This window comes from Sceloporus occidentalis, unplaced genomic scaffold (assembly GCF_023333645.1).
Source record: "Sceloporus occidentalis isolate IW3139 unplaced genomic scaffold, rSceOcc1.0.p SCAF_1, whole genome shotgun sequence".
Lineage (NCBI taxonomy): Eukaryota > Metazoa > Chordata > Lepidosauria > Squamata > Phrynosomatidae > Sceloporus > Sceloporus occidentalis.
In genome coordinates, this window is record NW_028316981.1 from 179602739 (window position 1) to 179618576 (window position 15838).

Sequence of the window (15838 nt, forward strand, 5' to 3'; positions counted from 1 at the left end):
AATGTGTGGACTATGTTTGTAAAAAGCTATAAAAATAATAATAATAATAAAAAATCAGTGAGACTGGCAAAATCCTAAAACAGTCCTAATTCATCCCACTCTGTCTTGCAGCAGTACCTCCTGCAGGCCCATCTTGGAAGAGGCAGGTATGTTAGTGCAGAGCAGGGGTGGAAATGATGGGGCCTCCCTGGTGTTGTTGGACTGCAACTCCCAGTAGCCCTAGCAACTGGGAAGCCAGCTGTCTATCACTGTCATAGAGCCTCTCTGATCTCTGTAATAAATTCTTGTGGCACATACTGACTCTACCCCAACATGATTTTCCTATAGCTTTATTATAAAATATATTAGGGAAGGTGGGGGGATGAGTCTCTCAGTCCTGCTGCTTGGCCCGGGAAGCTTCAGCATTTGCCCGCAAGACAGCACCGGGGCTTGGATAAGGACGCTGCTGGAATAGTGGTCCAGCTGCAGTGGTATCTGCTCCAGTCTTGGCCTCATTTCGCTTGGGCAGCCCAGTGGACCAAGTTCCCCTTGAGAGAGAGAAAGAAGAAGTTAGAAACAATATATGGGCTCTACCAGACCCTCCGTCTTGCCTGTTTTCTATTCCATCATCACAACCCTTTAGTTCAAGTCTCTCTTGACCTTTCCTGCTTGGATGGCAGTATTTCTCTTGCTTGGTTTCTAGATTCCTAGAGTTTGAAGACTTTTTGAAATGGCACGAGACACTCAAAAAGTCTATGAACGGGGGGGGAGGGAACCACTCAGCAATAATGCTGTACACATGGGCATGTGCAATGTTATGGAATATATCTAGGACAGAATTCAATTTTCTAAGACTATGCGTTTTCATATTAAAAAGCAAGTTTCTAGTGCCTAGTGGTTGTAGACACTTGAAACTGTAATGGCAATACTTGTTAAAATCTGAGAAGGCCTGCTGACTTGAGAGTCCCAGGTGCCTGAACACATTTCACTGTTAAAAGTATGAAGCTGCAATATACTACTTAAACTGGACACACTAGGATGCCTGCTTGTGATCTACCAGTTATCCTCTATTAATTTTTCTTCTGGGCATTGAGCTCAAATGGGACAGCCTGAACCTGTGGTGCTGAGCAGACTCACCGAGGAGCGTCAGAGTATGCACTCGGGTCCATGGGGTCGAGTTCCTCATCCTTCCGGTTTGCTGCAAAGGTCAGACAAGATAAATGCAAGACACCCTTCATCGCTTCGAACTTTTCCCTCTACCCTACTGCAGGGCTGGGGAAGCTTTGACCCTTCTAATGTTCTGGATTTCAATTCCCTCAGTCCCTTACCATTGGTCATGATTGATGTGGCTGATGGGAGTTGATGTCCTAAACCTCAGAGGTTCTCCACTTTTGTCTTAGTAAGTTCTCAAGGGCAAAGGGCCCCCAGAAACTCTGCTTCAAAGGGTATGTAATGATCAAGTAATATCTTGGAGTCAGTTGGCTGCATCTCACCACAAGAAGGCAGCTGCACTTACATTTCTTACTCTTGGGGTAAGGGGCTAGCTCCTCCCGTCTGTGGTACCGACGTTCCTTCACATCTTCCCGTTCCACCTTCTCATGGGAGCGCTCTATTTTTTCCTCAGCATCTGAGAGATTAATGTGGTTTGCATTTTAGGTCCAAGATCTTCGCTTTCAGCCTACCCTTGACCCTACAAAGCAGATTCTTATACCCCCCCCCCCCCTTTCTTCATAAACATGGTGAGATCTCAAATTTATGTTTGTCCATGGTCTTGAAAATCACCCAGTGTGTTGGCAGGTTGTTATTTGCCACACTTAATAATCTTTAAAATGGGTTAAGCTGGTATGTGCTGAGGTGCCATTTAATATTACTTCACTTGAGAGTTTCATCATGTAAATCTTCTGGTAAATATGACCCTCTAGGTCAGTGATGGCAAACCAATGGCATGCGTGCCAGAGGTGGCACTCAGAGCCCTCTCTGTGGGCACACATGCTGTCACCCTAGCACAGAGTTTGCTAGAGTTTCTTACTAGAAAGCCAGAGGGACGTGGCACTTTGCAATAAATAAGTGGGGTCTGGATTGCAGTTTGGGCACTCGGTCTGTAAAAGGTTCACCATCACTGCTCTAGGTGTTGTCACACTACAGTTCTCATGATCCTTCAGCAGGCACTTTACAGTTCTCTTCCCTTCCAAAAGCAAATAAGGAACTACAGTATTGCAATAGCCTTCTGTTTTATCAGGCATTCTACATGCTGTTGGATTGCAGCCTGCAACAGCTTTAGCCACCATAGCTAATGCTGAAGGGTAGTGGGCGTTGTAGTCCAATTTAAGGACCCCATATTCCCCACTCTTGGTCTAGAGTCTACAATTTTTAATCATATGGCTCTAGTTATCTCTTGTTCCTCAACCAACAAGTCTGAGTAATTTGCCCAATAGTACTGTATAACTTACAAAGAGAAACACCAGCCAAATATTTCTTTTAAAATGCAAAATGATAGATAAGTTGATACCTTACAGTTTTGAGATTACTAGGAAAGTAGGTGAGAATAAATGACCCTTTCCTCAACACAAAAACCTACTGTGCCACAAAAAAGCCATGCCTCATATTATCCTTGCGGCTTCTTATGCAGATAACAGCAAAGTAATATATGCCTCATAGCTTAATCATGTGTTCACTCCAATCATCATAGGTCAGCTCAATAATCACAGGGCTGGGGAACCTGGGGCTTTCCAAATATGTTGAGATTGCAACTTCTATCAATCTTACCCAGCATAACTAAAAGGCCATATGGTTCCCACTCCTGAATTAGAACCCAGTCTTGTGTCCCTTGAAGAAGTCAATGCTGCCCTCTTAAGCTGGTTCCCAACCCCCCATGCCATCCCACTCAAATTGGCACATGGCTTCCAAAAGCAAAGACAGAAAAACTCACCCAAATTGTTCTTCAATTTTTTGGCTGCTTTGGTCACCACAGAGTTGGGATCATTGGGTGAAAGCCATGAAACCAGATCATTCTCTATGTTCCAGTAGTAAGGGAGGCCGCTATGGGGAGATGATGGGTTCATACATTTAATGCCATGGCTTCATGCTAATATTTCTAGACATCAAGAGCACCCCTGTACTTTGGGAATAGTGAAACATTCCAGATTTGTTCCAGGTGCCTCTGGGGATAAAAGCAACTCTTGGGAAGGAACCTTCCATTTCCAGCCACAAGAGGGATGGCCAGAGATCAGGGGAAATATTTTTTTGGACTGGAAATCCATGGTAGCAGATTCTGAGAGCTGTAGTCCAAAACATAACTTTTACCAGCTCTTGTGCTACCAGTCATAGGCCCTTTCCAGACTGGCCTTAAAGGCCAGCTTGGGGGTGGAGTCGGGGCATAGTGTCCACATGACGCAGCGCCAAAGGAGTGTCATAAAGCCGCGGCGCTACAGCTATTGCACCCTTTGCTTTTTGTGACTCCTTTTTGCGTCCTGCAAAGGCCAGATTGGGGCTGCGGTGTGCAGTGGCCGCAGCTCGGATGTGAACAGCCCCATAGCTGGAAATGTAAATCAGAATCCCTACACATCAATAAGATATTATTACAAGAATAGTATGATATCACGGTTATTGTTTTGGGCTTCGACTGGGGAGAGACAAGTTTAAATCCCTGTTCAGTCACAAACCTCCCTGGGTGAGCTTACCTCACAAGGCTGCTGGGAAGATAAGCCAGGAAATCTTCTGCACAGGCATTGGGAGTGAAGGAAGGCTGGAATACAGAACTACCCCAGGATAATTTAGGTCGAAAATACACTGCAGAATCCAGTTTGAGACGGTTTTAACTGCCCTGGCTCAATGCTAGGGAATCCTGGAAACTGTAGTTTATTGTGGCACTAGAGCACTCTGACACAGAAGGCTAAATGTCTCAAAAAACTACAGGTCCCAGAATTCCCTAGCATTGAGCCAGGGCAGTTAAAGTAGTCTCAAACTGAATTATTTCTGCAGTGTGTTTTGGACCATAACTAAAGTGCTTATGTAACTCTGAATTCCATCAAGAGATACAGCACAATTCAAAATATTTCAGCACATGTGCACACTCATTCCCTTTCACACACAACACCTGCTCCCAGCATGTCACCCTCTGGGAAACAGATGCAAAACACACTGAAATTTCACTCAGCAATGTGTGGCTGGGTAATCTGTGATCTTTGTTGGACTTCAATTCCCATTTGGCCCCGGAAATCTGGCTGATGGGGAAGGAAAATAGGAGGGAAACATTAGAACCTGGAGGACCACATGTGCCTCAGCTCTGATCTAAAGTGTTAATGGCAGTTTCTTAGCAGTTCCAAAGGTTTTGTTCTTTGGACTCTGTGAATGAAGCAGAGAACTACCACTTTTCCCAGAAACAGAGGCCCATTACAAGTCACTCTCAGAGTTTGGAACAGCCACTTTCTTGGATCATAATTTCCAGAATCCTCCACCTCACCCCAGCACAACTGCTGGGCATCCTGGCTGGGAGACTCTGGTCCAAAACACACTGCAGAAATAATCCAGTTTGAGACTGTTTTAACTGCCCTGGCTCAATGCTAGGGAATCCTGGAAACTGTAGTTTATTGTAGCACTAGAGCACTCTGACACAGAAGGCTAAATGCCTCAAAAAACTATAGGTCCCAGGATTCCCTAGCAGTGAGCCAGGACAGTTAAAGCAGTCTCAATCCGGACTATTTCTCCAGTGTGTTTTGGACCTCAGTGAAGAATAATAAACAAGTAACTGTTCCAAGCTCTGGTGATATATTCGCTTTGCTGAACACTAGTATCAACCTTGTAAACATAAACCAGAAGCATTCTGATTAAAAAAAACAACACACAAACCAAACATTTGAGGAAGGAGATACTGAACTCCACACAGCATCTGTTCTTACCAGACAGGATCAATGACTCTGTACCAGTTTGGAGGCAAGTTCTCAATCCTAGTGGCTTCATAATCAATGTGGTCATCATCATAATCTTCTGCAATAATTTCCTCCTCTGGTTCTGATGGAGAAAAGGTCAGGTAAGGAGGAGAGTCAGGCTTAGAAAAATGTACTTGCAACACGTGTTTAAATTTTATGAGCCAGAATACCTGCCAACTTTACTAGAGAACCAAAGACCCATTCTGGTTGCTGTTGTTAATTTTGTTGTTGACTTATGGAGACTCTAAGCATGGGATACCTCAATGATGCTCTCATCAACCACTCTGCTCAGGTCTTATAGACTCAGGGCAGCCATGACTTCATTGACTTAGTCTAGACATCTGGAATGTGGTGTTACTCTTTTCCTGCTGCATTTCACCATATTAAGCATTAATGTATTTTATAGTGAGTTGTGTCTTCTCATCTTATGGCTAAAGTACAACAGCCTCAGTTCAGTCATCATAGTTTCCAGGGAAAGTTCAAGTTTAATTTGTTCTAGGATCCATTTATTTGTCTTTTTAGCAGTCCATATGGAATCTGAAATGCCTTGGCATTAGGACTACTCTACCAAACCACAAGTTGATCATAACTATTTTAAAATCTAAAATTTAAAATTGCCTTTTAAATCTAAAGGTGTGCTCTCCTGACAAATATTCCAGTCAACTCTGACTATCAGCTAGGCTGATGGGTGCTGGAGTCAATAAAAACTGGAGGGCCATAGGTCTCCCACCCTGGAGCCCTTTTTACACATGTCTTCTCTTGTGAGCAAAGGATATTTCAATAGTTACCAGGCTCCACATGCTTTAGCAGGCCTCTCCTAGCCAGGCGAGACTGCAGTGCCACTGGCAACGGCATCAAGGATAATTCAACCTAGCGAAGATGGAGAACTTTCTCTTCTACAGGGGATCCACAGCAATCTGTAACAGTTCCAGGGCCTTGATCCGAGGCTAAATGGCTTGAGGGTCTGTCAAAATAAAACAAAGCCACAGTTAGAACAAAATGATTCATTGGTTAAATGCAAGTGCATCAATAAAACCTACAGGAAAGAGAGCATACATCCCTTCTGCATATTGAAGCTTCCCTTCATCACAGCTATCATTCGCGGGGATCTACATAATGAACCAGACACTACTCCATGATCTCTTTTCCTGCAGCTTGCATCCATTGCTCCGGGTCCTGTTCTCTGGAGCAGCAGAAAACAAGCTTGCTCCCTCCTCAATATGACATCCCTTCAAATATTTAAACAGGGCTATATCATATCACCTCTTAACCTTCCAAGCTAAACATAGCCAGCTCCCTAAGTCTCTTTTCATAGGCTTTATAGTTTCTAGACCCTTCACCATTTTAGTCGCCCTCCTTTGGACACACTCCAGTTTCTCAACATCCTTTTTGAATGGTGGTGCCCAGAACTGGACACAATATTCCAGGTGGGGCCTGACCAGAGCAGAATAGAGTGGCACTATTACTTCCCTGGATCTAGACACTATACTTCTATTGATGCAGCCTAGAATCGCATTGGCCTTTTTAGCTGCTGCATCGCACTGCAGTAATAAGTGCTTAAGCCTATTACTGACAGGCAAAGCTGTACTGTGCTTTATTTGTAGTTATGCTTTCATCTGTATTCAGTGGCACTGTGGAACAACAACGAACAAGGCATGTGCGACCTAGCTGACGATGCCTACCAGTAAACCCCAAACTAACTGCAATCCCCATCCTTTTAAAAACAGGGGATAGATCTATAAGCACTGACACTTTCCTTATAAAACCAGATTTTTGGCACCTAAATCTCCACTACAGCGGGCCCTTGGTCGTTCTCTGCTGGGGTTTGGTTCCAGGACTCCCACCCTTCTGCAACAAAGGGCCTCCTCCTACCTCAAATCCTCCCTGTTTGGAAAAGCCCACTCCTGAGTTCCGCAACGGAATGCCTTGTTTCTATCTTAATCAAGCCCGCCCACCCAACACTGACTTTCCCAAAATCCAAACTGTTTTGGTCCTACGCAGCCACCGTCCCCGAGAGTTTACACGGCAACTTCGTTCCCCTGACACGTGACGCAACCCCAAACCTCACCCTATCAGAGCTCGCCTTACGGCATCAATTTCCACCCTCGCCCTCCTTATTAGAATTGATGATAGGGCGAAAATTGACCAATCACAATGAAGGTCTCGTATATGAGCCCACCCCTTAAGCTCCTCTTAGCCTATCAGAGACGAGCTTTCTTTCCCGAAGGGAAGAGGTGCTGGATACAATCTAAGAAATGGCTGCCTTTTTCCCCATAGAGATAAAAATATAGAGTCATACACACCCCTTATCAGAGTCTACCTTTGCTATTCATTTTTCAAACGGACCCACTTTCCTCCCCTGTAATTCCCAATGCAGGGATCACACTCCCTCCGCCTCAGAGGATGGCAATGGTAAAACGCCCGTCTGAAGAAAAGACAAGCCCACGGTAGGGTCGCCATAAGTCGGAAACGACTTGAAGGCACAAAACAACAACCGCAATAACTTCCAACGCAACATATGAAACGTTTCTATTTCAACGGGCTTCTTCAGTCTTGGTTTCCATTAAAAATAATAAAACAATGTATGTTCGTTCTTTACTTTTCCTATCTCTATGGTCGGCACCAACGGCCTAAAGCGGAGGAGCCTTCCATCACGTGATCCCTAGCAGCCAATCACAGGCAGCTCTCCTCCTCACGTGATCCGCATTGCTTACGGCCGGAGCTATGGAGGAATATGCCCGCGAACCCTGGTAACAGCGGACGGTGGGGAGGGAATTGAGGCGTTGCTGCTGCTATTGTTGCCCTGCCCTTGCAAATAAAGCGGGGGCTGGTGCTTGCTCGCTCTTAGCCTATGAGGCGTCCGCATTGCAGAAACAATCCACTTTGAGGCCGCTTTAACTACCTTGAGTCAGTGCTGGGGAATCCTGGGAATTGTAGTTCATTGTGGCACCAGAGCTCCCTCTGACAGAGAAGGCTAAATGGCACACAAAGCTACAGTTCCCAGAATTCCCTAGCATTGAGCCAGGGCAGTTAAAGCGGTCTCAAACTGGGTTGTTTCAGCAGTGTGCTTTGGACCATTGTGCTCTCTTTAACCGAGCCACCTGCCCTCTTATGGTATGTGTCCAAAGTACGACAGCTTCAGTTTGGTCATTCCTAGGGAGAGTTCGGCCTCAGTTTGTTTTAGGGACATTGAGAATGAATTGACAACCATAACTGGAAATACGGAGGCATACAGAGATGATCCTGACTTGGGTATCCAAGGAAAGGTCTTTACGCTTGAAGATTGTGTCAGGCCCCTTCCTACCCGCCCTTCCAAGTCTTGGCTATGCTCTCCATTTTAATTACTGCAACGACTGAGCCAAGGTCGAGGTAAATGTTAATGTTAGGAAATCTTTGACTATTTTTGTTATTATAACAACAACAACAACAACAACAACATGTAATAACTAATTTATTCATAACCCACCTCTCCCAAAAGGATCACGAGGCGGGTTACAGCAATAAAAAACACCAACAATGAATATCATACATACAGACATAATTAAAAATTACACAATCCCCTTACCCTCCTATTATAAAACTAAACAACATTAATTCAATGAACATAATTGATAAACATAATTAAAATGCGGCATCTTAGGGCAAACAAAGGCAAACCACCTCAACACAGCGGGATGGTTAGTCAGGGAAAGGCAGCCGGAAGAGTTCTGTCTTGACAGCCTTCTTAAAGGCATCAAATGTAGTAATACGACGTATCTCTTTCGGTAGGTCATTCCATAGTTTAGGAGCAGCGCTAGCATAGTCTTCCTTGGCTGCAGCAGGTCTTCATGATCCACTTTATGTCTTCATTGCCCACTTTAAAGTGGTGTAAATCATGTGTGGTCATTTATTTAGTTTTGCTAAATGTTCACTTGTAATGTTCAGCCTGCTTTAGCACTTTCATCCTTGGCTTTCCTCACTAGTTGTTCCAAGTCTTTGCTAATGTCTGCTAATAGTATGGTGTCATCTCCATACCTTAAATTATTAGTGTTTGTTTTTCCAATTTGCATGCCACCTTCCTTTGAATCTAATCCCGTTTCCCATATGATTAGTTGCTGTCAGTTCCCCAAGGATGTTCTTCTCACAGTACCAGTCCTAGTGTCCCCCTCCCCCCCATTTCATGCTCTTATGATTATTTAGCAGCCTGCCATAACTTTCCTTCTCTTTCCCTCTGGCAGCCCCTGGCGGATTGTGGATGACTGTGGTGGCGCCTTCACCATGGGGATGATTGGTGGGGGTGTCTTCCAGGCTGTGAAAGGCTTCCGCAACGCTCCAGTGGTGAGTTCAAGTCCCAGCCTCTTGGGGTTTTTAAGCAAGTAGGTCATGTACTCCTAAAGTCCCCCCAGTTCTGTTTTAGGGAAAGAAATGAAGATGGTAATTCTGACAGACCTTGCAGATTTATTGAAAGGATGACTGAGAAGGGTTCATGTTGTACAACCAATTTGCATCGTAAATCTTCTTTGAATCTTTGAATATACTCTCACACACAGACACACGACTAAAAAACAAACCAACAGGAGTTCTCACATGTTTTGCTTGTTTTATTTTTTTACTTCTGTTAGTTAATCTACTTGTCTGTCTGCATGCGTGTGTGTTTATGATAAAGGTTTTTTTAGATAGTTCCAAGATACCTTTACTTTTTTCCTGATATTCTGTAGTGTAGACTATGGTATATAGGCCACAATTTTGTTGTTTGTGTCGCCCCATGGCTATTGTCGATTAAATTGGGGAGATCTAATATTTTGGGATTATTCACTCCTATCTGGCTCTTTGATTCTAACCCTGGAAGTGCTACTGGTATGAGACAGCTTCAAGCTTCCACTGAACTAGCCATCTCAGCATATCTAGCTTCAGAGGCTCACACTCTATGTTTCACTACTTGTCTTCCTGCAAAACCATAGGTAGTCCTTGTCAACTCTGATATCCTTCCACTGCTTTTTGTTAAATACACAGGATGAGGATATTTATTTATTTATTGGCTTTTGTATGCTGTCCCACAAGAAACTAGCTTTCAGAGTAGCTTTCAATAAACAGGCATAACAGTAACTTTGGTCCAGTACAAACGGTCCTAAAGGGGTGGCTTGACACTGCCCCTTTAAATGCTGTTTTGGGACCACAGCATCCGCACACCACGGCCCCGATCTGGCGTTTTATAGCTCAGAAAGGAGTGACAACATGCCACTTCTTTTTAAGGTGGAAAAAGGGCGTTTTTTCTGCCATGGCACCGGCTTTTTAGTGCTCCTGTGGCATGCAGCATGCCACAAGTGTCCACTATCTAGTCAAGGGGTGGTGTGACACTGCCTTGGGGGTGGCATTGGTGCGTGTGTCATCTAAATGCCATGCCCCAACACCGTGCCCAAGCTGACATATTGTGCCGGTGTGTTCGTGTTCTTGGATACAAAAAAGAACGTAAGGCTATACAATCCAGAAAAAAATATAGCAATAAACAAAGGTCACAACAACATCAAAATTAAAAACACAGGGTTTAACACTGAAAAACCTGTATACACAAACTTTTAGAAGTCTGTTAATATTAATTATATAAAATTAAAACTGAGAAGCCCATACTGTATGATTTTAAAGATGAACAGAAAGGCCCAGGCTCAGTCATAGCCCCAAGACTGATTGAAGTTCACACAACAATATTGAATGAAGAAAAGCAGACCTTGGAAGATTGCTTTCTTTGGACTATAGCTCCCAGAATCCTGCAGCCAGTTGCCATACTGACTGGGGATTTAAGAACTGTACTCCAAGAAGTTACTTTTCCAAGCTGTTGCTGGCTACATCTGCACTGCAGAATTAATGCAGTTTGGTACTGCTTTAACTGCCATGACTCCATCCTAGGGGATCCTGGGATTTGTAGTGTGTTGTGGCATCAGAGCTCTGACAGAGAAGCCTAAATATCTCACAAAACTACAAATCCTAGAATTCCATAGCATTGAGCCTTGGCAGTTGAAGTGTTGTCAAACTGCATTATTTCTGCAGGGCAGCTGCAGCTGCTAATACCTCATCATTTTGACAGGGAATTTCGTAAGATTATTATGTCTTTTGTGTGAAGCAGTTTTTTGCATTGTTTTGTTTTGCTGTCTTTTCTAAAACTAATTTCACTGAGTCACTCCTTATGTTATATGTAAGAAAGCAAGCAAATTACATTATTCTTCTGGTCAAACTGGAAGTTGTAAACTGGTCCCTGATATATCAGTAAATCTTGGAAGTCACTAACTCACAACATTTTAGACAATCATTCTTTATTGTTGGGAGTAGAATACTCATTCCTAGCATGAAGCACAGGAAGAGAGAGCAGTTGCATTGGTTAGCTGAAACAGAGGTCAATTGATGGCTTGAAAACTAGCAGTGAACAGTGCAGAGCTTAGTCCCACTGGGAATACTGGTTTATAGCTCCACAGTAACATTGGTATTTGGAAACTGCGGTGTGAGTCATAGGGCTTGGAGATCATGATGTTATTACATTGGGTTGTCTTGGTTCCCTACTGATCCATCCTTTTTGCAATTTTCTATATCCTGAGCAACACGTGGTTGAAACTCACTCCTATAGTTCTTTTGAGTTTATTAACCTCTCTGTATAAGTCAAGGAGCCCCATGAATCAAGTGGATTTTCTTTCTCTTCATTTCTAGGGTGTCAGGCATCGCTTCAAAGGCAGTATTAATGCTATCAGGGTCAGAGCACCTCAGATTGGAGGTAAGGGAAGGGTCACAGCTCCTTGGACAGAGTGTGTGTGTTGAAACAGTATGAATCTATACATGGGCAGACAAGACAGATTGTGGGGTGAGGGAGAATGGGAATGTACTTTGTTTTTATGGAACAGGCAGGGCCCAAGTTAATGGGCTAGATAAAGATAGGGAGATCTGGTGCCTCAACAAGCTACAGTTCCCAGAATTCCATAGCATTGAGACATGGCATTTAAAGTGGTGTCAAGCTGGATTATTTTTTCAGTGCTGATACAACCCATATGACAGTAGAGCAAGCTCTGTCTTCTTCTCTTCCACACCTGAGCCTATCCTTTCTCTCTGTGTTACTATGAGGATAAAATTAGAGTTAATCATTTTATTTCTCTTCCAAGAGGGAACTATGTGCTCTTTGGAGCAAATGTGGGGTATAAATTAATTTACTTTACAAAACAAACAGCTTCATTTATATACCGCTTCATACGGAACTAACAGTGTCTAAGCGGTTACAACTGTAAGCTAATTGCCCCCAACAAGCTGGGTACTCATTTTAGCGACCTCGGAAGGATGCAAGCCTGAGTTAAGCTTGAGCCCTTTCACTGGTATTGAACTCACAATCTTATGGTTTTGAGTGAGTGGCTGCAGTACAGGCATTTAACCACTGTATTTAAATAAATAAACTACTGACCAAAAGAAGGGGGGATGGAGTGTTGGGTGGAGTACTGGTTTGGATTCTGTCCTATAAACACTTGTCTCTCCACATTTGCTGGAGTTAGGGGCACAGGAACCCCATGAATGTGCAAATAACAAAAACACTATGTTTTTACCTGAGAGAACACCTCTCTAGGAATCTCTAGACCCTCCAGTGCAACTCTGTGGTCAACATCTGCCAGACATTGACCATAAAACTGCACTGGAGGGGCTACAAATGCCTAGCAGAGTATTCTCTGTAGGAATCTCTAGGTCCTTCAGTGTGACTTTTGGTTAAAGTTAATCATAGAGATGCACTGGAGGACCTAGAGATTCCTAGAGAACATATTAATAAAATCCGTGAATAAGATCTGCAAAAGTCAAAGCTGCAAATGTGGAGGGACAAGTGTAGTTATTTTTATAGCCTGTTCCCATCCTGGAGGATCACATTGCAATCCTAGAATATTGTTGCTGTCTGGTAAGCTCTACTGAATTCAGTGCAGTAAATGTCCAAGTAATTCTGGATTGCATCCTTAAGGCGGATGGCCCCAATAAATAAAAATGCCACTGAAGCTAATGTTTTGGGAAAGCCAGCTATGCTTGTTGGGTTTTGCTTGGTAGAATTCAAAGATATAGCTGTGTTAGTCTTTTGAATCAGTATGTAGAGAGATCTTGCAGGACCTTTGCGACTAAATGAAAGAAAGAAGTTGGCAGCATGAGCTTTCATAAACTAAAGTCTACTTCCTCAGATGCATACCTCTGATCTCTCTACATATTTGTTGGGCTTCTGAAAAGCGTTGCACTTTGGAGATGATTGTTCCATAACTGAGAGGTAGGAACATGTTGCCATAGCTGTGGATATCACAGCTTGAAAACTCTTTACACTATTTGCTTCTGTTTGCCTAAAATGTCCAAGAACCTATGCAGAACTTGAATTCATGAGACAGATTTCTTTGTAGATAAAAACAAAGAATTGTTCTTGACAATGTTTCTGAAGTTTAGTCCATTATTCGGTAGGGTGAAATATCTGTGATCTGCAGTGGCTTTTATCCTCAGGAGTTCAGGCTCTACTCACCTGCCTGTAAATTCCTCATGCATCTGTATATTCCCCCCTCTCTATGCCACCTAATTCTTTGCCAGTGTGTTTCAAGCTGCTGGCTAGTTTCATTACAATTCAGTATGTGTATCAAATACATTTATAATGGAAAGCAAAATGTTGTGTGGCTCAGGGTATTAATCTCTTGGGGTGCCCACTGGGGACTGGCTCTGAATCCAAATGCTCTCCCTCTTTCTCCTCACAGGCAGCTTTGCTGTATGGGGTGGGCTCTTCTCCACCATTGACTGTGGCTTGGTGAAGATGCGGGGAAAGGAGGATCCTTGGAACTCCATCACCAGCGGGGCACTCACTGGGGCAGTATTAGCATCACGCAGTAAGTGATGGTCCTTGTCCCTGGAAAGGTAGCTCCTCAGCCCTTTCCCTTCATCATCTGTGGCATGAATCTGAACTGTGGGTTTGTAACAGAGTGTGCTTTCTCTCAGGTGGGCCCCTGGCCATGGTTGGGTCAGCCATGATGGGAGGCATCTTACTTGCTCTAATAGAAGGTGTTGGGATTTTGCTGACGAGGTACACAGCCCAGCAGTTCCAGAACCGTAAGTCTTAATGTGGGGAAAATGGCTTGCAAGCAGGGGAGAACATCAAGGAACTGCAGAGTCTCCTCAAAGGGTGCATTTGGAGGACTTCTTTACTGAGCGCAGACATCTTTTCAGGAAGCTCCTTGTCATTTCCTGCTGTCTGTATCCTGAAATAACAATTATATATGGATTAGAAACACACAGTGCTAGAGATGGAAAGGACGTCACAGATCACCTAGCCCACCCAGTGCCAACACAAGAAGCCACAGCTAAAGCTTTCCTGATAGACAGCCTTTCACCCCTTTTAATTTTTTTCAGTAGAATCATAGAATTGTAATGATTAAATTAATTGATGGTAGGGTAGGGGGTGAGGAGTTAGTAGGATCTTGCTGTGGGGCAGTGGTGTTTGACCTTTCTTTCTTGTCTTCATGAAAAGTTATTGTCGGGATTCCATTGCATTTGAGCAATGCACCTGCACCAAACACATATCCATTTTGGCTTACACACACACACACACACACACACACACACACACACACACACACACACATTAATGGGCAGTGTGGTGCAGATAGGGCTTGATTAGTGCTTGCTCTTCTCCCCTGACAATTTGTGCAATTTATACACTCTCCTTATCCAACCCACTTCTCACAGTGACAGGCATTTTGGTAGTGGTTGTATAAACGTGTATAAAAGCTGAATTGCCTTCCCACAGTGTCTGACACCTTTCCCCTTCCTTTTCACTGGTGTTTTTGCAGCAAGAAAATTCAAAAGTCAGGCTTTCTCACTTCTTTGTTACTGAGTCATCCTTACCTAAAGCCACCTCTCTCTACTTCCAGCCCGATTTTAGCACCCACCCATCACTTTCTGAGCCAAAAGGCTTCATCTTGAGCTGCCTAACCCCATAAGGAATTGCTTCCATGTCTTTTGCCTGTCACTCACAATTCCTTCCCCTTTACTTTTCAGCCAACCCCTTTGGAGAAGATCCCAGCCAGCTGCCTCCCAAGGACGGATCACCGTCAGCAGGATACCCAGGCTATGGACATTATCAGTGAAACAGTTTGAAGCCAGGGATCTTTCTGATTTTTGCAGGGACAGGGCACGAATTTCCCCCTGAAACTCCTTGAGACTTTCACGCAGCAGCGGAAACAAGCAAACAAAGCCTGTGATGGATTTGATTCCTAGAATTTTCTTTAGGGAGGAGAAAGAGTGGGAAGGATTAGGGAGTTTTTATGCTGTGAACTATCTACCACTCAGGGAGGGGGGGGAGGATGACACCTTGAGTCAGTGAAGTGATGCACCTCAAGATCAGTTCCTTGCAGCATCCTACACAGGGACAACTCCCAAATAATTTCTCATCTTGTAGGTCCCAGGGGTGTGGTAATGGTTCATTGACTGTAACAAAGAACTTTAAAAGGGCTGTCTCTTTGGCTACCTGCTTGTGTGTGTGTGTGTGTGTGTGTGTGTGTATGCACCTTTTTTTCCTGTATATTGGAGTCCCTCCATGCTGACTTGAAAAATCTGTAGGCAGAGCAGTCTGCCTTTTCCCCATCTCTTGTAGGTAAGGGCATGAATGATTGCAGCAAGCTTGTATCTCTGGCGGTGTAGCAAGAATCTCAAGTTCTAAGATTACAGTATCTTCACATACACCTCTCTTGGTCAGTCTTTTGATCTCTAAGGTAATCAAGCCAAATGCAGCCCTGCTGCCATACATGATCCTCAGTAATGCCCTTACTGTTTTTGCTTGAGTCTGCAGAAAGGACATTCTGGTAGGTCCAAATAAGAACATGGCTCACAGGTTGTCTTTAGACTAGGCCTGTCTTGGATCCAAGATTTATTCTGATAATATAGTTGGGTACATTTTCTGCATCTTTCAAGTTACT

General features: G+C 43.8%; 2 protein-coding genes across 5 annotated transcripts; one reads left to right on the plus strand and one right to left on the minus strand.

Annotated features, from left to right (window-relative positions):
• Positions 1 to 313: 313 nt before the first annotated feature.
• PQBP1 (polyglutamine binding protein 1) lies at positions 314 to 6969 on the minus strand. 3 transcript variants are annotated; one of them, XM_089484486.1, is made up of 7 exons: positions 6891 to 6969; positions 5696 to 5871; positions 4878 to 4989; positions 2909 to 3018; positions 1496 to 1606; positions 1117 to 1177; positions 314 to 527 (listed from the first exon to the last, which is right to left on the minus strand). In XM_089484486.1, exons 2-7 carry the CDS (start codon positions 5760 to 5762, stop codon positions 371 to 373), a joined length of 618 nt encoding a protein of 205 aa, XP_089340612.1. In that variant the 5' UTR covers positions 5763 to 5871; positions 6891 to 6969; the 3' UTR covers positions 314 to 370. The 3 variants fall into 3 exon arrangements, with proteins under 3 accessions (XP_089340612.1, XP_089340605.1, XP_089340601.1); XM_089484479.1 differs by lacking the exon at positions 6891 to 6969 and adding an exon at positions 6780 to 6884; XM_089484475.1 differs by lacking the exon at positions 6891 to 6969 and adding an exon at positions 6658 to 6884.
• A 596-nt stretch (positions 6970 to 7565) lies between these two features.
• TIMM17B (translocase of inner mitochondrial membrane 17B) lies at positions 7566 to 15602 on the plus strand. 2 transcript variants are annotated; one of them, XM_089484505.1, is made up of 6 exons: positions 7566 to 7657; positions 9125 to 9224; positions 11583 to 11646; positions 13625 to 13753; positions 13863 to 13973; positions 14922 to 15602. In XM_089484505.1, exons 1-6 carry the CDS (start codon positions 7632 to 7634, stop codon positions 15008 to 15010), a joined length of 519 nt encoding a protein of 172 aa, XP_089340631.1. In that variant the 5' UTR covers positions 7566 to 7631; the 3' UTR covers positions 15011 to 15602. The 2 variants fall into 2 exon arrangements, with proteins under 2 accessions (XP_089340631.1, XP_089340625.1); XM_089484499.1 differs by lacking the exon at positions 7566 to 7657 and adding an exon at positions 7678 to 8276.
• Positions 15603 to 15838: the final 236 nt, after the last annotated feature.

Bases quoted from the DNA above. Each gene is read 5' to 3' on its own strand.
- PQBP1 (XM_089484486.1), bottom strand. From the start codon at position 5,762: ATGCCGTTGCCAGTGGCACTGCAGTCTCGCCTGGCTAGGAGAGGCCTG. The intron at 1,607-2,908 runs GTGAGTTTTTCT...TTAATCTCTCAG, and splicing joins AAAATTGAAGAACAATTTGG to ATGCTGAGGAAAAAATAGAG. The intron at 528-1,116 runs GTGAGTCTGCTC...CTCTCTCTCAAG, and splicing joins GCATACTCTGACGCTCCTCG to GGGAACTTGGTCCACTGGGC.
- TIMM17B (XM_089484499.1), top strand. From the start codon at position 8,233: ATGCTCTCCATTTTAATTACTGCAACGACTGAGCCAAGGTCGAG. The intron at 8,277-9,124 runs GTAAATGTTAAT...TCCCTCTGGCAG, and splicing joins ACGACTGAGCCAAGGTCGAG to CCCCTGGCGGATTGTGGATG. The intron at 13,754-13,862 runs GTAAGTGATGGT...GCTTTCTCTCAG, and splicing joins GGCAGTATTAGCATCACGCA to GTGGGCCCCTGGCCATGGTT.